This window comes from Schistocerca serialis, chromosome 9, assembly GCF_023864345.2.
Source record: "Schistocerca serialis cubense isolate TAMUIC-IGC-003099 chromosome 9, iqSchSeri2.2, whole genome shotgun sequence".
Taxonomy (NCBI): Eukaryota; Metazoa; Arthropoda; class Insecta; order Orthoptera; family Acrididae; genus Schistocerca; species Schistocerca serialis.
The window spans coordinates 63677795-63701571 of record NC_064646.1 but is presented as its reverse complement, the minus strand read 5'-3'; the positions used below and the strand labels follow the sequence as shown (position 1 = coordinate 63701571).

At 45.1% G+C, this 23777-nt stretch overlaps 1 protein-coding gene and 1 non-coding gene across 2 annotated transcripts in view; both read left to right on the top strand.

The window, feature by feature from the left end:
• The window catches only part of LOC126418501 (merlin), a 176364-nt gene that overhangs the window by 71750 nt on the left and 80837 nt on the right, over nt 1-23777 (top strand). Inside the window, exons 7-8 of the mRNA XM_050085289.1 lie at nt 6931-7060; nt 21189-21320. Coding sequence (XP_049941246.1) covers nt 6931-7060; nt 21189-21320 — 262 coding nt within the window. The remainder of the gene's footprint in view (nt 1-6930; nt 7061-21188; nt 21321-23777) is intronic.
• Trnai-gau (transfer RNA isoleucine (anticodon GAU)) lies at nt 16852-16924 on the top strand. Its single transcript has one exon. It is a non-coding gene; the product is annotated as a tRNA-Ile (tRNA).

The window sequence follows — 23777 nt, the reverse complement described above, 5'->3', positions numbered from 1 at the left end:
CGGCAGCAATCTAAATACTGGCGGCCGAGAGGGCATTGGTGGCACGTTGCCTGCAAGTCTATTTTTGGTTTCTGTCGGATCTTCTGGCAACCTCTTTGCCGCATGGGGTGCTGGTGCCAGCTTATGCCAACACATTCCTCCTCCCCCCCCCCCCCCCCCCAAAAAAAAAGAATAAATAAATAAAAAAAATGCTGCACCGTTGTCATGTAGTGAGGCTGTGAATGGCAATGGGGAGGAGGCAGTCACTGGACGTAGAGATGAGCCAGGAGCCATAGGTGTGGAGGATGGCATACTCCTAACTGTACCCTGCCATCTGGCTTGCGAGGCAACAGGAACATCCTCTGGAAAACTGCTGCCAGGGCACACGTCCAGGCCTGAGGGCATATGCTGGGTTGATGAAAGTGACGGTGATGGCAGGGGAAATGGCGATGGCGGGTCCAGGTCCATGGGATTGGCGAACAGGGATAGTAAGGGCAATGGTGCATCATCGATCCGCTCCTCCTGGGGTGCCCTGGTGGCACCAGCAGGCGGCTGCAAAGGCCATGCAGTCCTGTGAAGCTGTGAATCTGGGGGGAGAAAATCATCCGAATCACAGGGCAAATGAAACGCTCAAATTTGGTTCTGGTGGCGGCACTTTAAACCATTGGGACCTGCAATTAAATACACGGAAGAGCCAATGCTTTCCTGGATCACCCCTCTTTCCCAATGCCCACAGTTTCCATAAACCCTAAAAAGAATGAGATAGCTTGGTGCAAAGTGATACTTGTGGACCATTGGCGGCGCCGGATGCTGCAGTGGGTGTAACAAGTGTAGCAGTGTCCAATGGCATCAGCATTGCATAAGTTCTGCCGGTGATGGTCCGTCTCGTGGGTGGGAGCAATAGGAGGCGAGAAAAAGTTGCAGTGCCTGTTCCCTTGTGTGGGTGGTGCAAAGCTTGGCGATCTGTTGCTTGAAAATGCCTGCGAACCATTCTGCTTCATCGTTGGACTGTGGGGAAATGGAGCACTTGTTAGATGATGAATGCCATTGCATTCACAAAACTCTTCAAAATTACGTGTGGTGGACTGCAGTCTGTTGTCCAACACAAGTACCTCGGGCAAACCTTTGATGGAAAATATGGAGGACAACACTTGAATGGTGCTATGTGACATGGTAGAATGTATAGGCACCGCAAATGGAAACTTGCTAAAAGAGTCTACCACTATGAGCCAAAGAGTGTTCCAAAATGGTCCTGCAAAGTCAATGTTCACTCGTTGACTTGGCGATTGAGTCTCGGTCCAAGCTGGAACGTCTGTGGCACAGCAGATTGGTTTTCTGTGCAATCACAACACTGTGTTGTCATCTGTTCAATGTGGGCATCCGTGCCCTGTCAAGTACAATGTCGTCGCGCTAACTGTTTAGTGCGAATAATCCCCCAATGTCCTTGATGGAGCAATCGCAACACACCATTTGCAACACTTTGGGAATAAGCACACACGATTGTCCACTGCCATTTTGAACTAGAATCACACCTTGTTGTACCGAACGTTTATGCCGACGAGCGAAGTATCAGCGCACAGCTGATTTCTGGATACCGTTCAATGAATGAGGCCGAGAGGTGTGAATGTATTGCAGCAAAATCTTGAGATATGGGTCTGCATCTGCAGCATGGGCAATTTTTCTATAGTGTATGGGAAAAGATTCCAGCAATTCAAAATCCTGATCAGAGTCTGGAGCAATCAGAAGACGAGATAGGGCGTCTGCAGTGCCTTGCTTTACCACAGGTCTGTACACTATTTCATACCAATACTGCGAAAGCAACAAAGCCCAATGTTGCAATTTTTAAGCAGTGTATGCAGGAACTGGCTTTGACGGATGAAACGAGGACTGTGATGGCTTGTGATCTGTCACTAAATGGAACTTGTGACCATACAAATAGTGATGGAATTATGTGACACTATACACAGTAATGAGAGCTTCTTTTTCAATCACTGAGTTTGAGTGAGCAATTTTGAGGCAAAAGAAATAAGCCTGTCTTGTGCATCAATTCTGTGTGAAAGCACAGTGCAGATTCTGTATTAAACAACTGTCACAAGCAAAGGATTTTTGAGTTTCTGAAATGCTTCTTGACAGTCTTTAGTCCACACAAAAAGCACATTATTGTGACCCAAGCGATGCAACGGAGCCGCGATCTGAGCGGGATTCGGTATGAACCGAATGTAGTATGTCATGTTGCCTAGTACTGACTCTAGTTCAGACACATTGCAAGGAACAAGCAGGTCATGGATTGCAAGCAAATGAGATTGGAGGGGGTGCACACCATGACTGTTTATCACATGACCTAAATACTGTAGTTCAGTTTGGAAAAAGCCACACTTTTAGACGATATTTGAGTCCTGGGTACGCAAATTGGCAGTGTGTTCCTCTGGTGTACGACCTGAGATGACAATATCATAAAGGTAGTTTGAACAAAATGACACTTTAGCAGTCAGCTATTCCAAGTAACTTTGAAAAATGGTGGAAGCGGAAGCACTGCCAAAAGGCAAACACAAATACTTGAACATTTCTAAGTGTGTATTGGCAATAAACACTTTCTGTGACTCTTCATCCAGTGGAATTTACAAGTGACATTACGCAAATCTATCTTAGAAAAATAACATCCTGCACCAAACCTGTTCATAAGTTCTTGTGGGCAAGGTAAAAGATAAGTGTCAACTACTGTTTGTAGACTTGAAGTCAACATAAATGCATTTGTGACCAGAAGGCTTAGGCAACAAAACGAGAGGACTTGCCCATTGACTAGCTTGAATGGGAGGAATCAAACCATTACCTTGCAGTTCTTTCAATTCTGTGGCTACTTTGTCTCTTAAAGCAATTGGAACGGAGCGGGCCCGTAAAAACTTAGGCTGTGCATTGCCTTTCAATGTAACTTGCGCTACAAAGTTATTTGCTTTTCCCATTCCTTCTGAAAATGGTTCAGGGAATTCTTTAAACAAGCTAGCAACACTGTCTTTTGGATCAAAAGCTGATATGGAAAGTGTGTCGTCTTGGATGCTAAGGCCAAACAAATCAAAGGCATCTAAACTCAAAATGTACTCACTGTCTCTGGATTTCAACACAGTAAAATTCACTGTTCTAGTGTGATATTTGCGAGTGGCAGGCAAACAACCCTGTCCAAGCACTGGAATTTCCTGTCCGTTGTAAGCAGTGAGGTGCTTGTTAGATTTAGAAAGGCATGGTGAGCCTAACTGTTCATTTGTGGCACAATTTAGCAAAGTTACTGAGGAACGTGTGACTAACTGAAAGTTCACACGATGGCCAGCAATTCATAAGGAGACAAATAGTTTGTTAGAATGTTGTTGCACAGCACTAGGGAGAGGAGGCGGCACAACCTTAATCGTACTTTTGTCAGAACCTGTTGTTTGTTTAGAAAATACAATGTTCAGTGCATGTGCATGAGCCTGTTTTTTATGGGAGTGGGCAAAATCGGCATTTTTGTGTTGCTGAAAACAAACTGTTTGGATGTGGCCTTGTTTTCAACACATGTAACATGTTGCATTATGTGATGGGAAGTCCTTTATTTCATGGTGAGCAAAACATCTAGGGCAAGACTTCACTAAATTCACAGGTCTGTTTACCTGTATACATGTCTGTCCGCGCAGCTACATACGCGCTCGTTGTTGTGGCTGCTTGGGGCGGTCGTGAGCAAGGGGGTGAAATGACCTGACAAATTGGGGCCTGGTCAAACTTATCGGCCGCTATGGCACCTGAATCCTGTTGCTCTAAGATTTGCTTGGGTACGACAGACTGCAGCAGACTTGCCATCCAGTCTGCGGCAGCGATCTAAATAGTGGCAGCCGAGAGGGCGTTTGTGGTGTATTGCCTGCAAGTCTGTTTTTGGCCTCTGTTGATCTTCTCGCAGTCTCTTTGCCACATGGTGTGCTGGCGCCAGCTTACACCAGCACACGAACAAATACGTTTGCCTCAAATGCCAAGGCTCTGTGGGGGGGAAAGTTTTAAATGGAAAGGATGGCAACTGTCAAAATGTAAGTACTGTTGTTTGTTAGTAGGTTTAAAGTGTGTAGCTTGCATTTGGTGAGGATGAGATCAGCATCAAGGAAAGTGGCACAGGATTTGGAATAGGAACTTGTGAAATTAATTGGGAGGAGGTATTCAGAGATTCTAGGTTTTTTAACGGATCAGTCTCACTCACCGAAGATGTCATCAGTGTATCTTAACCAGACCAGGGGCTGAAGACATATGGATCCGAGGAAAGCCCCCTCTAAGTGACCCATGAAAAAGTCAGCATAGGAAGTAGCCATCCTGGTTCCCATGGCCGTACCCCTGACCTGTTTGTATATCTGCCCCTCAAATGTGAAGTGGTTGTTGGTAAGTATAAATTTGATTAAGGTGAATAGGAAGGATGTCATAGGTTTCGGATCAGGTGGGCGCTGACTGAGGAAATGTTCAGCAGCAGATGACCATGTACGTGGGTGATGTTGGTATAGAGGGAGGTTGCATCAGTGGTGACAAGCAAGGTGTGTGGTGGGAATGGGGCAGGCACAGATTTCAGATGATCTAGTAAATGGTTAGTATCTTTGATATAGGAAGGAAGTCTGTGTACTATGGTGAGTGTACTATGGGCTGCAGGTGCTCATCAACTAAGGCAGATATATGTTCATGGGGTGCTTTGAAGCCAGCCTCCAAAGGATGGCAGGACAATTGGGTTTGTGGATCTTAGGAAGAAGGTTAAAGATGGGCGTGTGTGGTTTGTGTGGGGTAAAAAGTTCTGCGGATTGCGATGTTAGTCTTTGTGAGGGGCCTGAGGTTTCAAGGAGGGACTGCAGGTTAGTTTGAATCACAGGGATGAGATCTTGATGGCAGACGCTGTATTATTTAGAGGTGTCGGGACTTGGGGAGTTCTGCAGAGAACAGGTTAGGCTTATTTTGTAGGGACCTGAGGGTTGTGAAGCAATGCTGGGTGTCAGGAATTCTTGGAAGGATTTTAAGGATCCTATGCTCCTTCTGCACCCATCTCCCTATCCAATGGCTCCTGCCCCTGTGACCGTACCTGCTGCAAGACTTGCCCTGTGCATCCTCCTACCACCACCTGTACCAGCCCTGTAACTGCCAGAACATATACTATGAAAGGGAGAGCCACCTGTGAAATGACACGTCATATACCAGTTGTTACTAACCACTGCTCAGATTTTTACATCGGCATAACCACCATCAATTATCAGTTAGGATGAATGGGCATAGGAAGAGGGTGTATACTGCCAACACACAATATCCTGTTGTAGAGAATGCTCTACAACATGTCAGTCATGACCTCAATGCCTGCACTATCTGGTTTCTTTCCCCAGACACCAGTTTCTCAGAATCCACAGTTGGGAACTAGCACAACAACATGTCCTTGGTTCTCGCCACCCACCTGGCCTTATTTTACATTAATTTCTTCTGTCTCAACATTCCTTCTCAGTGTCTGCTCCTTTCTTCATTCTGTTGTAGTTTTCTACATCGTACATTGTGTTACACGTCTATTTTTCACCACCCCCATCTCGCCTCTGTTATGTACAGTGCACTTAGCTTTTCACTCTTATTAAGTCATGCATGTTGTTTAAACAGTAATCTTTGTCTTGCATATTGCCCTGTCTTCCACCTTCAAGCTCTCCGGTTTAAAAAATCTTGTCTGGTGCAGTCCCCAACAATCAGTCTTTCCTTCTCATCTCGTCCGTTAAGTCTGCCCTGACCCATGGTTCTGAGTGATTTTCCTGAGATCTACACCTTTCTTAGACCTCTCCAGTCCTTTTCCTTCACCCCTCTTCCTTCTCCTTCAACTATTCTGCCCGAAGAAGGAGCCACTGGCTCCGAAAGCTTGCTTAATTATTATATAACCTTTTATGTGTGTGTTTTGCCACCGCTTGGTGAGTACATCTTTTATCTGTTCAATTACATCATATAAAACACACACGCACACACACGCACACACACACACACACACACACACACACACACACACACACACACACACCAGTCTCCTCTCTCCTTCCCATCTTTTCCCCACATACATATTTGCATCTGTAGCTTTCCATTTCTTTCTCTCATATTTCATTATAATCTAACTTACATCTGTTACTTATCAGCTGGCAAAATTTAATTTTTAGTGGCCTTCTAGACCTTTAATCTACTTTAATCTTAGCTATAACTTGATTGTTATTTCATATTCATTTCCTGTACATGTGTCACTCACTGTTCAGAGCTCAGAATATCACAGGTTCCCCTTCAGCACCTGAACATCTACCCTTCATGTTTCATAGTAAAATCTTATTAGACTTCCAGGATTGTCAAGCGCTTAAATTTCAACAAGCTTGTGACATGAGTCCTCCTTGATCATTGCCAGGTGGCAACAGACTGCTGCTTTCGTTAATAGCCTGGTCCTTGTATAGCCATTCCTTTGACAACAAGGTAGTCAGTTACCACTTGGCAAGCTTGTGGGAATTGAACAACTTGTTGCAGCTGAAAACATGAAAAAAATTATTATTCCACATATAGAACCAGGATTTTTCCTTTTTTTTCCCTTTAAATTTCTATTCCAGTTAAATGATTTTTAAAAGTTCTAGAAGTTATAGATTTAACAAGCCCCCCCTCTCCCTCCTCTGTGTGTGTGTGTGTGTGTGTGTGTGTGTGTGTGTGTGTGTGAGAGAGAGAGAGAGAGAGAGAGAGAGAGAGAGAGAGAGAGAGAGGAAGGGGGGGGGGGGGGGGAAATCCATGGGCGTGCACATGCCTCATTCAGGTAGGTCTGATTTCGTTAGTTGATTAGGAGAAGCTCATTTCTCATCCAAAATATTATTTTTTTGTTTTCATTTAGAATAGATTTTCAGTCTTGTAGTTAATATTTACCATTATTTGTCATTTGCCCCTAATTTAAATAATAAATTGTACCAACAGGCGACAGATTGAACGAAACAAACTTGCCCGAGAGAAGCAGTTGAGGGAGGCAGCAGAGAGGGAACGCGCTGCCATGGAACAAAGGCTGGTGCAGTACCAAGAGGAGATACGGCTCGCCAATGAGGCTCTTGTGAGTGTCGCATAATGTCTTTCAAGGTGCATCCTATGGAGTGAGTGCAATTATACTACTTGAACAAAATCACTGAAATTTAAAAAAAACTGAATTCCTTAGTACTAGCATGAATTGGATAGATTGCTGCACATCACATGGATGAGATATTGAGCAGCAGCCATGCACATTTAAAAGTCTATTCTTGGATAATATCAGCTTTCAGACGAAGTCTTTCATCATATGGGAGACAAATTCACGTACACTCATACAAGGAAAACTCATTCACATAGGTCCACTGTCATCTTTCGAGTATTGTGGTGCCACTGCACCCGGAGACATCAGTTGTTCTCTCTCTCTCTCTCTCGCTCTCACATATATATGTGTGTGTGTGGTTGGGGAGAGGGGTGACGGTGAGGGAGCTACTACTCGTTTCATAATTAGTTTTCATTGCTTGTACTCTTGGGTCAGTTTTTTGGTCCATTCTTCATTCATAGGGTCCTCTAGTTTATGCTTCAAATTGTCACAAAAGGGTGAAGGATGAAATACATCTGAGAAGTCTCCTCATGAAATACATCTGAGAAGGAGACTTCTCAGATGTATTTCATCTTTCATCCTTTTGTTCCACCTTGTTGTTTCTTGCTCTCTACTCTCATGGTTGTCTTCTCAAAGGTCTTTGTTGCTTCTGCAACAAAGGCTTCCCGAAACTCATTTCACTCTTCTTCACCATTTCTTGTGGTTCTGGTAACTAAATTATCCCCTGTTATTTGTACATATGCATTCAGCTTTTCCACATTATTTAACTCCTAGCTCTTTCTCTTCTGTTTTCTTTGCAGTCTCACCTTGCAACTGCAGTGTTTGACAAGGTTTCCACTTTTAGTATATGGTTGCCATTCAAGTTTTGAATAGGGGCAGCCTTCACAACTGTTAACAATCTCCTTGTTCTGTCATTTGTAAAACAAGGGAATGCCAACAACTCACATACAGCTGAATAATGTGTGGCACATAGAAGGACTAACAGGAAGAGTGTTCACTAGCTTTCAAGCTCTGGCTCTTTTTCTAGTTGAAATTACACACATTTATGCACACAAACACACAGTACCACAGCTGTGGCAACACTCATTATTGATTATCAATTACTGAGAGCACTTACCTAGGCTGATGGGTGTTAGTAAGGAGTAAGGAAGGACACACAAGGCAAAGGGGGTGGGGTAGTGTGAGGCAGGAGTGGGAAAGACAGACAAATCAGTGCTAGCGGCTGCACAACATGACCAAAGGACTTTTGAGGGGAGGGGTACAGGGGTAGAGAGAGATTCAGGGGGGGGGGGGGAGGGTGAAGGTGGGGGGGGGGGGGGGGGAGAGAGAGAGAGAGAGAGAGAGAGAGAGAGAGAGAGAGAGAGAGAGAGAGAGAGAGAGACCGACCCTGCAGGGGAGAGGAAGAGGGGAAAAGTTGGTGGGAGAAGGCAGTAAACGATTTGGATGTGGAATGAGTAATGTGGACAAAAACAAAAGAGAAAACAAAAAAGGTAGGGTGAGATAATGGGAAACAGCTTAGCAGAGGTTTAGGCCAGGGGATTAACAAGAATGCAGGGGAGACAATTGTCACCTGCGTGGTTCAGAGAAACTTGTGCTGGAAGGGAGTAAGTGAAGTGAAGCAACTGTTGAAGTCATTTGTGTTGTGGTGTGCAGCATGTTCAAGAACAGGATGGTCAAGTTTGATGGTGGTCATTCATGTGAGTAGACAGTTGGTTACTTGTAATGTCCACATAACCACATAAAATACTGCACTGTAATTAAGCGTAGCTGCTATATAACATGGTTGTTTTCTTTCATGGCCGTGCCTTTTATATGATAGGAACATGTCAGTGTGCTTTGGTAGGAGGTGGTGGTTGGATGGAACCAGTCTTGCACGTGGGGTTATCGACAAGAGAATGATCCATAAGGGTCCAGAGTTGGGAGGAGGATTGCAACAGGGATGGACAAGGTTATTCTGTAGTGTGGGTGGGCAGTGGAACACTACTTTGGGTGTTGTGGGCAGGATTTTGGGTATGATATCCCTCATCTTAGGGCACAGTGAGATTGTTGAAGCCCTGGTGGAGGCTGTAGTTGAATGTTTGAAGCCCAGGATGATACTGGGTGAAGTGTTGATTTAGTTGAGGTGGCCAATAAAGACAGCCAGACATCTGCAAAAAGGTAAAGCATTAATATTTTATTTACAATATTTACACTTAATGATTGAGATATACGAGGGTTGGAACTTAAATAGTGGCAACTATTTATTCACACCGATACAAGAGAGTTACATGCTTGCACCTGTTACTGTCTGTCAAAGTAGTCACCAGTGTTGTGGAGAACCCGTTGCCAGCGATGTGGAAGGCATAGTATACCATTAGCAGAGCCTGTTCTGTTGATGGTGCGAATGGAGCGGTCTACTGCCTGTCAAATCTCTGGAACAGCTCTGAAGCGAATGCCACGAAGTGGTTCCTTCGTATTCAGAATCAAATCAGAGTCACAAGGACTTAAGTCTGGGAGTGTGGTGGATGCTTCAGTACTTCCCAGTCTCATCGACCAAACAGAGCAGCCACAGCTTGCGTTGTATGTGCCCGTGCATTCTCGTGGAAAATGGTGGGTGGGTTGCGCAGAAAGGGTTGCTACTTCTTTCGCAAAGCTGGTCGTAGGTGATGCTCCAAAGATGAACAGTAATACTGTGCATTGACGGTCTGCCGTGGAGGAACGTAATGCGTTAGGATAACACCATCAGTCGTACACGAGAATCACCATAACTTTCACCATACTGGGGCTCTGATGCACTTTCCACTTTCGCAGCAACCCATAATGATGCCATTCGTTGGATTGGCATTTCAGTTTTGGCTCATATTATGTGGTCCATATCTCATCCAGTGCTATGATACATTGTAAGAAAGCATCTCCTTAATGCTCATAGCACTCCAAGTGGGTCTGAGCAGCCTTGTAATGCATCCATTTCTGCGTTTTCGTGAAGTCATCTGGAACCCATCGTGGTGCAATTTTTCGCGTGCCCAGTTGTTCCTTCAGGATGCAAAGCACAGTCATATGTGCTAATCTGGTTCCATGGGCGAGCTTACGAATCATATGACGTCGACCACTGTCCACTAATGCGGCAACAGCATGCACTACTTCTTCAGAGATGCTAGGACAACCTGTCCGATGCATGTCTGCCACAGTCTGCCGACCTTCATTGAAGGCTTTTACCCAACGTGCCACTGTTCTGTATGGCAATGCCGATTCCCTGCATGCCTCTTGAAGACCTTGATGACACTGTTATGCTGTATGACCTCTGGCGAAGTCAATCTTGATCCAACTCCATTTTTCCTGTTTCGAAAACATAGTGACACTGTTACATTAGACTGCTCACTCACAAGTGACTGTTTTTCCCTTGATTGTGTGCACACTGGTGACATGGGATGGGCGAGTCCATTTGCTCGGAGGTAGGGTTGGTATGTCAACAACATGTGCTATCAGCGACAATAGTAGCTTCCATCGCATAGTGTCTCCACAGCAGTATTGCCACTATTTAAGTTCCAACCTATGTACATAACTTTGAAATGCTGTAGGTCCTTCTGTGGTACTGAGAGTAATATTCTTGATAGAAACAAATAGTCTTGAATCATGGCACAAAGGAATGAACTACATTTAGCTCCATAGTAGTCACTGATTTACATCAATGAGGAATGTTGAAGATTTGTGGTGGATCTGGATTCGAACCCAGGTCTTCTGCTACCAGACAGATGATCTGACCACTAAGCCATCAGGACGCAACTTCACAGACTACACTACCGTGCCTTCTGTCAGTTTGTCAACTTATCCCCACACTACTGACATAGTGCCCCTGCCCGTTATCCTCATTATTTGCAGCATTTTGCTGATTCCCCCATATATAATTAAAATGAGACTGGCCTGTGATACCTTCAGTGCATCCCCCTGCGGGTCCGGGGATTAGAATAGGCCCGAGGTATTCCTGCCTGTCGTAAGAGGCGACTAAAAGGAGTCCCTCCCCCCTCAAGGGGGTAGTTAGCGCCTGCGTCCGGAGACGGACAGTTCCACGACCCATATTTGCGGTCATTTTGGTTTTTCATTTCTTCTCGTTTCTTCCTTCCTTTGGTTGGTTCCTTACTTTGTTCTTCTCCATCTCACTGTCTTCCTTACTCTTTCCCTTGCCTTCTTCTCCTTGCCTTCTTCTCCTTGCCTTCTTCTCCTTGCCTTCTTCTCCTTGCCTTCTTCTCCTTGCCTTCTCTGGTCTCCACCTCGGCGTTTGAGACAGTCTGTCCTCTCTCTCCCTCTCTCTCTCTTCTTTTTCCTCTTCTTCCTTCCTCCTTGTGCGCGCCTGAAGGCCGACCCACGCGTTCGCACGCGTAGCTGGTGACGGGGTAACGCGTAATTCCCCGCCCTGGGTAGACAAGTAAGGCACATACATACTCCCTGGTAAAGGCCAGGCCCAGGGAGGGGTGATTGCCTGAGCTGATACCTTCTGACCATGCCGATTGGTCCCTCCGTCTGTTACTCGGGAGGTGTGACCTGAGGTGTAAACATTCACCTAAAGCGGGAGTGCCCTCTGAGAGGGTCCCCACACGGAAGGAGCGCGCCATCGGAGACGCTGGCAATCATGGGGGATTCCTCCGCAATGGATTTCTCTTCTTATTCCCTCTCGACTTCTGCCCATAAACGGAAACTTGACCAGCCACCAGTGACAAAAGTACTATCGCCTGCCCCACAGTTCCTCGTAGTTTCTCGATCTGAGGGCGGCAAGGATTTTTCCTCTGTCAACCCTTTCATTATTCAGAAGGGCGTAGATGCCGTAGCCGGATCTGTCAAGTCTTTTACCAGGTTGCGTAATGGTACCTTGTTACTAGAAACTGAGAGCACCTTTCAGGCACAAAAACTGCTTCGGGCCACACTCCAGTACACGTTCCCTGTCCGGGTGGTGGATCACCGCACTTTGAATTCGTCTCGTGGTGTGGTATATACTCGATCACTCGACGGATTGACTGACGAGGAGATTCAGTCTTTCCTCGCTGAGCAGGGCGTGACGACTGTCCATAGGGTCATGAAAAAGGTCAACAATGACCTTGTACCGACCCGGACACTTTTCTTGACCTTTGATAGTGTTCAGCTGCCGTCGCGTATCAAAGCGGGCTACGAGGTTATTTCTGTTCGCCCCTATGTCCCGACATCTACGCGCTGCTACCAGTGTCAGCATTTTAATCACACTCGCCAGTCTTGTTCAATGCGGCTAAATGTGTCACTTGTGGCAGGGATGCCCATGAGGGTGACTGTCCACCTCCGTCTCCTCGTTGTGTGAACTGTCAGGGTGACCATGCAGCGTCCTCCCGCGACTGTCCCATCTACAAGGAAGAACGCTGTATCCAAGAAATTCGGGTCAAAGAGAAAGTGTCCACCTCGGCTGTTCGCAAGCTATTTGCTAGTAGGAAGCCCACGCTGCTCCCAGCGGGAAAATACAGCACTGTCCTCGCCTCTCCTCGGACTACCAGGGAGGTGGCGACACAGACATGCGATCTGACCTTCAGCACCACGGTCGTCCGTTCGGCCAGTGCTAAGATTGCGCGGTCGATGTCTCCTCTTCCTCCTGTCACCCCACAGACACAAGCCCCTTCATCAGCTTCTGCCAGGACGAAGACCCAGAAGTGAGATGCACGGGCCTTCAAGAAGGAACCGTCCCGTGCAGACTTCCTACGTACCTCGAACTCCCAGCCGTCGACCAGTACTTCCACTAAACGACCTTCCAAGAAGGCTCATAGGAAGCACAGTTCTCCTTCTCCGCCACGGCGCATTTCTTCTCCTGCGCCACCCAGCAGTTGTCGTCCCAGGCCGTCATCCGATTCGCCTGGCCACACCGCTGGTAGCCGAACATCTGGCCGTCCACCGGCGGATGAAGCTCCTCCTCCCGGCCATCTTAACGAGATGGCATTCGCTCCAACCGAGTGGACTTGAAGTTGCTGCTCCGCTTACACTGTCCGCCCTCCAGGAAACGAAGCTACGCCGATGCGATCACATTGCCTTGGCACACTACACCTCTGTGCGTTTTGACCTACCCCCTGTGGTAGGTATTCCGGCTCATGGAGGGGTTATGTTGCTGGTCTGGGATGATATTTACTATGATCCCATCACATTGCACACCGGCCTGCAGGCAGTTGCCGTCCGAATTATCCCCACTTTTACATTTTCCATTTGTACCGTTTACACTCCATCGTCGTCTGCCGTTACCAGGGCAGACATGATGCAAATTATTGCTCAGCTACCTGCACCATTTTTGTTAACTGGGAACTTCAATGCCCACCATCCCCTTTGGGGCTCTCCAGCATCCTGCCCGAGGGGCTCCCTGTTAGCAGACCTTTTCAACCAGCTCAATCTTGTCTGCCTCAATACTGGCGCCCCTACTTTTCTTTCGGACACATCTCACACCTATTCCCATTTAGACCTCTCTATATGTACTACCCAACTTGCACGCCGGTTTGAGTGGTATGCCCTTTCTGATACATATTCGAGCGACCACTTCCCGTGTGTCATTCATCTCCTGCATCATATCCCCTCTCCGTGCTCAACTAGTTGGAACATCTCCAAAGCAGAATGGGGGCTCATTCTCACTGCTGCTGAATATTCCATCCCTCACACTACTTCTTCTCCACGTCACGTACCGGTCCCCTGGTGGACCACAGCGTGTAGAGACGCTTTACGTGCTCGTCGATGTGCTTTACGCATCTTTAAACACCACCCTACAGTGGCGAATTGTATCACTTATAAACGATTACGTGCGCAGTGCCGTCATATTATTAAAGAAAGCAAGAAAGCCAGCTAGGCTGCTTTCACAAGCACCTTCAACAGTTTTACTCCTTCTTCTGTTGTCTGGGTTAGCCTGCGCTGGCTATCTGGCACTAAGGTCCACTCACCAGTTTCTGGCTTGACGGTCGCGAATGACGTCCTTGTGGCCTCTGAGGATGTCTCCAATGCCTTCGGCTGCTTTTTCGCAGAGATTTCGAGCTCCGCTCATTACCACCCTGCCTTCCTCCCCCGAAAACAGGCAGAGGAGGCTAGGCCACCTAACTTCCGCTCCTCAAATCGTGAAAGTAATAATGCCTCTTTCACTATGTGGGAACTCGAAAATGCACTTGCCCGGTCACGGTCCTCCGCTCCAGGGCCTGATTCTATTCATATTCAGATGCTGAAGAACCTTTCTCCTGCAGGTAAAGGTTTCCTTCTGCGTACTTATAATCGCATCTGGATTGAGGGACATGTTCCCACATGCTGGCGCGAGTCTGTTGTTGTACCGATTCCTAAGCCGGGGAAGGACAAGCACTTGCCTTCCAGTTATCGACCCATCTCGCTCACCAGCTGTGTCTGTAAGGTGATGGAGCGAATGGTTAACTCTCGTTTGGTTTGGCTGCTCGAATCTCGACGCCTACTTACCAATGTACAATGTGGATTTCGTAGGCGCTGCTCTGCTGTTGACCGTCTGGTTACCTTGTCGACCTTCATTATGAATAACTTCTTGCGGAAGCGCCCGACCGCGGCTGTGTTCTTTGATTTGGAGAAGGCTTACGACACCTGTTGGAAGGCGGGCATTCTCTGCACCATGGATACATGGGGCCTTCGTAGTCGCCTCCCTCTTTTTATTCGTTCCTTTTTAATGGATCGACAGCTCAGGGTACGTGTGGGTTCTGTCCTGTCAGACACCTTTCACCAGGAGAAGGGGGTGCCACAGGGCTCAGTTTTGAGCGTCGCTCTCTTCGCCATAGCGATCAATCCAATAATGGATTGCCTCCCAGCTGATGTATCAGGCTCCCTTTTCGTGGACGATTTTACCATCTATTGCAGCGCGCAGCGTACATGTTTCCTGGAGCGCTGTCTTCAGCGTTCTCTTGACCACCTTTACTCCTGGAGTGTCGCCAATGGCTTCCGTTTTTCTGCCGAGAAGACGGTCTGTATTAACTTCTGGCACTACAAAGAGTTTCTCCCACTGACCTTAGACAACAAAATTTTTAGGTCTTACATTTGACAGGAAACTTAGCTGGTCTCCACATGTGTCTTATTTGGCTGCCCGTTGTACCCGTTCTCTAAATGTCCTCCGTGTTCTCAGTGGTATGTCGTGGGGAGCAGATCGAACCGTCCTACTTTGCCTATATCGGTCGATCGTCTGCTCAAAGCTGGATTATGGGAGCTTCGTATACTCCTCTGCACGGCCGTTCATCTTACGCCGCCTCAACTCCATACAACATCGGGGTTTACATCTTGCGATCGGAGCGTTTTATACTAGTCCCGTCTAGAGTCTTCATGCTGAAGCCGGTGAATTGCCACGGACCTACCAGCGCGATATACTGCTTTGTCGGTATGCCTGTCGGCTACTGTCAATGCCCGACCACCCGTCTTATCGTTCCTTTTTTGACGACTCTCTCGATCGTCAATACGGGTTGTATGTCTCTGCCCTGCTACCCCCTGGAGTTCGCTTTCGTTGCCTCCTTCAACACCTTGATTTTTCACTCCCTGCAACCTTTAGAGTGGGCGAGAGCCACACGCCACCTTGGCTCCAGGCTCAGGTTCGTGTTCACCTTGACCTCAGCTCGCTCCCAAAGGAGGTCACCCCCGGTTCGGTACACCACTCCCGTTTTGTTGAACTTCGTTCGAAGTTCATTAATATGACCTTCATTTATACAGATGGCTCTAAGACCAATGACGGGGTCGGGTGTTCTTTTATTGTCGGGGCACAAAGTTTCAAATACCGGCTCCATGGCCATTGTTCGGTCTTCACAGCTGAGCTCTTTGCCCTCTACCAGACTGTTCTTTATATCTGCCGCCACCGACATTCTGCTTATTTCATCTGCTCCGATTCCCTGAGCACTAGAGCCTCAGTGATCCGTATCCGGTTCACCCTTTTGTGCACCGGATCCAACGCTCTCTTCAGCAGCTGGTGGACGACGGTTCTCCGGTTAGCTTTATGTGGGTTCCTGGCCATGTCGGTATCCCTGGGAACGAAGCTGCAGATGCCGCAGCCAAGGCTGCGGTCCTCCAGCCTCAGACGGCTTCTTGTTGTGTCCCTTCATCAGATTGTAGCAGGGTCATTTGTCGGCGCATTTTATCGCTGTGGCATGCCGATTGGGCTGCACTTACGGACAACAAGCTTCGGGCCTTGAAACCTCTTCCCACAGCTTGGACGTCCTCCTCACGCCCTTCTCGGTGGGAGGAGGTAGTTTCGGCCCGGTTACGGATTGGACACTGCCGTTTCAGCCATCGCCATCTGCTGACGGCTGCGCCGGCGCTGTTCTGCCCATGTGGGCAATTGCTGACGGTCCGCCACATTTTAACGTCCTGTCCGGATTTTACTACACTGCATCTTGATCTTGGCCTGCCATGTATTCTCGATGCCATTTTAGCGGATGACCCAGGAGCAGCTGCTCGCGTTCTTCATTTTATCAACTTGACAAATCTGTCTAAGGACATTTGATTATGCTGTTTTTTTAATCCTATGCCTGTCAATCTTTTAGCGTGTTTTCCCTTTTAGTTGCTGTTTTAAACTTGTGCCTCGCGGTGCATTCCTAACGTAGTCTGGGCGCTAATGACCATTGAAGTTGTGCGCCCTAAAACCACAAAAAAAAAAAAAAAAAAAAAACTTCAGTACAGATGCACACCACACTCAAACTCTTACAGGAATCTGCGAAACACCATGAGTAATGAGGATAACCGGCAGGGGCACTACTAAGTTGAGAATTTGGGTCTGACAGGAGTCATGCTAGGGTAGTCCGTGAAGTTGTGATGACCATTATGTTCGGATGGCTTAGTGGTCAGAGCATCTACCTGATAAGCTGGAGACCCAGGTTTGAACCCTGGTCCGGTACACTTCTTCAACTTTCCCCACTGATGTAAATCAGTCTATGCAGTTAAATGTCATTCATTGCTTTGTGTCTTGATTTATGATGGATGCAGGATCAAAGTGGTGTCTCTTCTTTTGTACATGCCTGAAAGTACATACACCACATATATAATGGTCTTGAATGCTGATACAACCCGATAAGTTACTGACACGTAGCAATGCTTAGAAGCATTGTGATACATCGGTGTAATTCCCTCACAGCAATCTTCCATACTAAGGTTGATATAAGCTCAAGGATTCACTGAGTCTAAACAAAGCTCTGAGTGTGGCTGCCTAAAAAGATGGGCTGCCCAATCAGAATTGCAGGCAGTGGGGTCCCTTTAATTCGGCATCCTCTGGTGGCATGTATTTACCCCTGGTCAGAGACAGCAGGCGACAGAAGAGTGACCTTCTGATGGCTTGGTGGTGGGAGGTCCAAATGTTCTCCTGTGTAGCTGTGAGCCGTGTGTCGGGTGTTTTGACGAAGACCACATCGATACTGCACTGACTGAAAAGAGGAGTGCTGCTCAGTGGCTAATTAAGGGGTTTACTAATGTAAGAGGGGGAGGTGGCATGGGAAATCCACTTATGGATGATATTGATAGGATGTTCTCTGTCAGTAGAGGCTCTGGTAAGGGGTTCAGTATATTTAAATAACTCCTGCTTTCCACTGCAGATGTGGCAACTACAGGTGGTGAGGCCATTTGGAGGAGACTTCTTGACATAGAATTTGGGACAGCTCTCGAAATTGTGTTCTGCTGCCCACCCAACTTACAGAATATTTTGTCCATCCCTGTTCCCATTCTCCCAATCCTACAGCCCATGGTTCATTTCCTTGTTGGCAAACCTGGTGCAAAACTTGCCTTGTGCACCGACCCACCATCTCCTACTGCATCCCACTCATAGGTTCCTACCCTATAAAATGCAGGAGTATGTGAGAAAGCAGCAACATTTTATATCAGCTTTGCTGCAATTCCCATGCAGCATTCTGTGTCAACATTACAGGTTATCAACTACCTACTCTCATGAATGGCTACTGCCATGCTGTGGTGAACTGCATACTTGACCATCCAGTTGCCAAACACAGTGCACACCACAGCACAAATGACTTCCAGAGCTGCTTCTCTTTGCATGCTATTTATATACTCCCATCCAGCAACAGGTTTCTCTGAACAACGTAGATGGAACTTCTCTCTTCCGCACAACCTGCATTCTCACAGTCCGCCTGGCCTTAACCTCTGCTAACCTTTTTCTCACTGCCTCACCTTATCTTTTTCATTTTCTCTTCTGTCCACACCACTACTTCCCAATCCAGAGTGTGCTCTGCCTTCTCCCACCACTCTTCCTCCCTTCATGCATCTCTCTCCCTCTCCCTCTCCCTCTCCCCCTCTCCCTCTCCCTCTCTCCCTCTCCCCCTCGCTCCCTCTCTCCCTCCCTCGCTCCCTCGCTCCCTCTCTCCCTCTCCCCCCCCCTCCCCTCCCTTTATCCTTCTCACCTTCTCCCTTTCTCCTTCTCCATCTACACCTTCTTCCCTTCTCCCCCTCTCCCTTCGTTCTCCCTCTATATCTCCAGCACTTCAGAATCTCTTCTGTCTTGTTGTACAACCAAAGAGTCATCTGTCTTTCCCACTCGTGCTGCCTCGTACTATCCTGCTACATCCTCCTTGCCTTTTGTGCCTTTCCCTACCCCCCTCTTTGCTTCCATCAGCTGAGGGAACTGCTCTCAATAATAAATAATCAATAAATTGTTGTGTCGCCACAACCATGGCAGTGCATGTAAATGTGTGTACTTTCTACTAGAAAAGGAGTCATACTTGAAAGCTTGCGAATACTGTTTTCTGTTGCACACACAATCTGCTGAGATTTCCATCTTCCAACACAAAAGTATCTTCCAGATAATCAATAATAAATATTTATTTTGAGTTCCTGTAAAAACTGTTCAAGGCCATGCGCTTCCAGTCGCTGCTTTGATTACTCATGCATTCCTGGCATGGAGTGGTGGGTCCACATCTCAGTTGTAGTAACAGACTGACACAGAAAATCAGTTGCATTCTTTTTAAGACTTTCAGGATGTGCATGTTATGTTTGCTTTCAGACAGCTTTCAACAAATGGATCACCAATCATGCATAAAAGGTTTCCACTGTTAATTCTTCATATAAGATACATCATGTTCTCTCTTCTAGTGGGTCTATGATGTCAGCTATTTCACACATTTTAACTGCTGGTTAACTAGTACCATATTGCACAGATTCCTGACTTTTTTATGTAGTTGTAATTTTGGTATGTCCTTCATGTGGATCATCTTGAGGAGAAATACAGTCATATTCTAATTCAGTCATATATTTTTTCACTGTTGAAAATGAAGTAGGAGTCATCTTGTAAACCTACATCCATTACAGATGAATTTGCTTTACTGGGCAAAAGAATCACCTTATTATGTTCAAGGCATCACTTTGTCAATTTGACCAAAACACGCACACAACATGACTATGGTATTTGAAAAGGCTGTATAAATGAAAACTGTTCTGCAGATCAAGTTGACTCTTGACTGACTTTGTTCAGCACAACAAAAACAATTTTTATTAAACTCTGTGTCTGGCAACTTTTCACATTGCTGTTATGTTGACGGACAGTTGTAAATATGCCTATTTCCTTAAATAGGTTGGAGGATATGCATCATGTCTAATCATGTTGCACATTTCTGTATAATATTTAAAAGCCCATGTTTATTTGAATTCTTTTCTCTTGTTTTGGTTCATAGCTTCCAGTAGAAGAGATTTGTTTCACAGAATTGAAGATTTAGTAATGCTCAGATACTCCGTATGTGTTACAAGGACTGGAATCTTCCTTACCTTGGAAGGTATTCTTTTATGCAACTGATAAAGTGATATAACACCACTTGCTGCTTCATATTAGTTAACACTTTGTGTGACCAGCCACGTACAAGAATATCAGGCCTAGGAATCTGGTCATTTATGCCATTATTTAAAGTGTTACTGGCACATGTTTAACAGATGTATCTTCAAAAGTAACACATGCTAAAAAAAAGACAAAGCTTCAAGATCTACTTAGTTCTTTGATAGATTACAAATTTTAAAATAATGATGACGAAAGTATAACTATCCTTAAAAAGAGGTGGGGGGGGGGGGGGGGGGATTATTGAGCAATGCCTTCCTCCGGATCATCAAAATTTTCTTGCTCATTTAAAAAACATGATGTATTTGTAGCAGAATTACAGTGAACTGCGAAACCTAATGAATACATCCACAATACTGAATCAGTGTGATGCGACAGCAGCTGTTATGTTTGCTGATGTTTCTTTTGGAATAATTCTAAAAAGTAACAACAGAAGGCAGCACCAGTCAAGGGACAGGTAATGAGACTTCTGTACATTGTTCACATATGCAATGAGTCCAGTTTTCGAGTGACAGACAGTTTGTGTGTCAAGAAAATTGCGGCCCAATCTATACTCGGGTGGTCTTTTTAACACAGGGTTGTACCCTAAGCTGTGCTCTAGCTTGGTCTACAAAGTGTTAAATACAATCTAAAACCATTGTTAGTGGCATCTTCAGTGTCATAAATTTTCATTTTCATCAAAAGAGCTTTATCATTTTCACAATGGATATATCATGCAGCAATTGAGAAGAACTATCTCTATTGATCCTAATACCTAAACAGACAAACAAGTATGTCTTTTTCCTGTGCTACGTTCATGACTGCAAATCAGCAGTGATTGTATGTAAGTGACTCCAACCCACTTTAGAAATAACGTCAACTCATGGAGTCTAAATATGGATGTGGATTTTACCTGCTTGTCCATCCCTTACTTTTTTGTTTGTTGATATATGGTGCTAAAAAAAAGTACTATCTGATGCAGTTCTACGCACAAAATATTTTCCTCTTCTAGCAACATTCATCTGAGAAATCACTTGTGTTGCTGTTATTTACCTGTATTTACCAGCCTTGTTGCAGCCATAAAATACTTCATGGACGTGTTAAATATGTGAGATGCACAAGTAGTCCATATTTTGTATATACTGATATTTGCATAATTATGAGTGAAAGTCATAAAGTCTTCCTTGATTTCATGGTCTGTTATTTGCACATATTTATGTAAATATTTAGTACTGCTTCTGTGGCTACATAATTGTGTGGATGCTGTAGTCTAAGCTGCACTGAATATAGCAAAATATAAACGAAAATCATTGCCGTTTGTTAGTGAAACCAACTATGTTTTGACATTCTTTCCAGAGACGCTCAGAGGAAACAGCAGACCTGCTGGCGGAGAAGTCTAGGGTAGCTGAAGAAGAAGCAATGCTGCTCAGCCAGAAAGCTGCAGAAGCCGAACAGGAAATTACGCGGCTGAGGCTTGGGGCTATGAAAGTGAGTGTGTTGTAGGCTGCCAGTAAATATGAAATAATGTGTTTTGATTGCTACATGTTTGCATGTAATATTTATAAATTTTGTTTTTGTTCTGTAGATATAAGGAGATACTAAGGTGCAATCACTCTGTTAAGCTATAAGACATCCCAACTTACTGAATAATTGAGGCGTGGAGTTGTCGACAAGCACGTAAATGAGACTGAGAATGTTGCTAGCTTTCAATCGAATACTTCTTTAGATCTATAGAATAAACATACACCTGTACGGCTACATTTTTCTGACAGATTATATTGTACTAACACTGCAGCTTGCTTGTAGTGAGGGAGCTGCAGTGCTGGCACAATTTATTCAGCTGGGCACTATAGCTGTATTGATATAAGTGTACCCTGTTACTGTGAATGAGGACTCGTCCAAAAGCTGACTATGTTCTGTCTTGTTTCTATGCCTATCAATGACTCAGCATGTCAGCTTTTTGGTGAGTGGTTACCTTTAATCCATAAATTAGTTGTATTCTACTAAGGACTTTCCATTACCATATTCACATCACAGCTTGTTACATAATAGGCATTATGTTTTTCTTGTATGACAAAACTGCAAACATTACCAAAGAAAATATGAAAGGTGGTATTCATAAAATGTAAAGGAAAGAACTTCAGCCTTTAGTAACAAGTGGTTTTATTTAAGGCACAATGTATTTTAGGCACAATGTATTTTGAGACAAGAAGTCATATCTTCAGGTGCTTAACATATTCTGTTTTTATTCTTACGTGGTAGTTCCCATTGGCCCTTTTAAATTCAAGGATGAATCAAATATAAAGGGGATTTTTGTTCCTGAGCATCAACAGGTGGTAGGACTGTACCCACACTTCTAGTATTGTTGTGTGGTGCTATTAGGAGTGGGGGGAGCTGGCCATCACATACATATAACAGCTTCATCAGTAATGCTAATGACGCAGGAGCAAAAGGTGGACCCCTCCTCTGTACTATGCATAATTTTAAAATTTCTGTCGTGTGAAGGAGTTAAAGTTTGGAAAGTTTCCGGAGGCTGAGTGCACAGTTCAGTGATCATTGTCAAGGACACATGTTTTTGTCTGGCCTAAAGAGTTCCAGGAAGGTTGAGACCATGTGGAAAATTTGGCAACACAATTGCTGTCCTCAGACCAGCATTACAGACGAAAATATTCATGCTGTTCCTGGCATTTTTTAAGGTGACTGAAAGGCAAGAGTATCGAAAATCACATAGCAGATCGGAATAAGTTATGGGAGCTGTCAAGCGATCATCACAAATGACCTACAATTTCGTTAAGTGTGTTCCAGATAGGTCCCTTGCCTTTTGACCGAAAAGAAGAAGTTGAGACATTTGGAAGTCTATCAGTGGCTTACAGCAAGGTTTGTGAAAAAAGGTCTCTCATTTTATTAATCTGATCATTACCTACGATGAAACACCCAAATACAAGCAAGTCAGGGTGGAGGAAAAGGGAGGGAGCCCCAGTGAAAGCCAAGAGTCAGCTGGCAACTTTCTTTCAATCATTATTATTATTATTATTATTATTATTATTATTATATTTTTTGCCCCCCCCCCCCCCCCTTTCCTGACTGGCAAAGATTTTGCTCATTGATTTTTTTCCATTAGTAACGCATGCTCAGTGCTATGTATTGTTGCTAGCTGTTGAAGGAGGTGAGGGATGCATATCGCCACAAAAGATGAGACCAACTGATTTGACAGGTCACCCTCCTCCATGATAATGCCAGGCCCCATACTGAAACTCTGTCTCCAAACGTCAGGAAATGCACTGGACTCAACTTGACAATCCTTCTTATAGCCTAGACCTGTCACCATGCAATTTCTATTTGGACCTCTGAAAGAAGTTCTAGAAGGCATTGATTTGAAGATTATGAGGGCGTGGAGGAATTTGTGCACAATTGGCTCCTGAAGAAACAAGCTTCATTCTCCCTTGTCACTGAGAAAAATGTTTTTCTAAAGTTGGAAACTGTGTGGAAGAATAAATTGTAACTGCCTTTTGTTTTTCAATAAATGATTTTTGAATAAAATCCCCTTTGTATTTTATTCACCCACGTAAATATATTTTAGTCTCATGATGAAATAAATGTGACTAAAATAAAGCAGTTGTCAAAAATAATTTACTTGTTCTGTCTGCAGTTGTGGAGACTTGCAGTCTTGGTAATTCATGTTGGACAAACATGGATAAACACAGTAGATTTGATTTCTCTTCACCAACATTTTCAATCTGTGTGCACATTGCAAAAATATAAACATGTCAACCAGTAACTACATTTAAAAAGATATTGAACTTTTTTCTAATATAAATAGGTTAAAAATGTTCAATATATTTGTATGTAGTTATTCCTTTGACATGTTTACATTTTTTGTGATTTACATATGTTATGAAAAGGTTAACTTGCAAAGGGCACGTGAATGTAATGCGTAAATCTGTT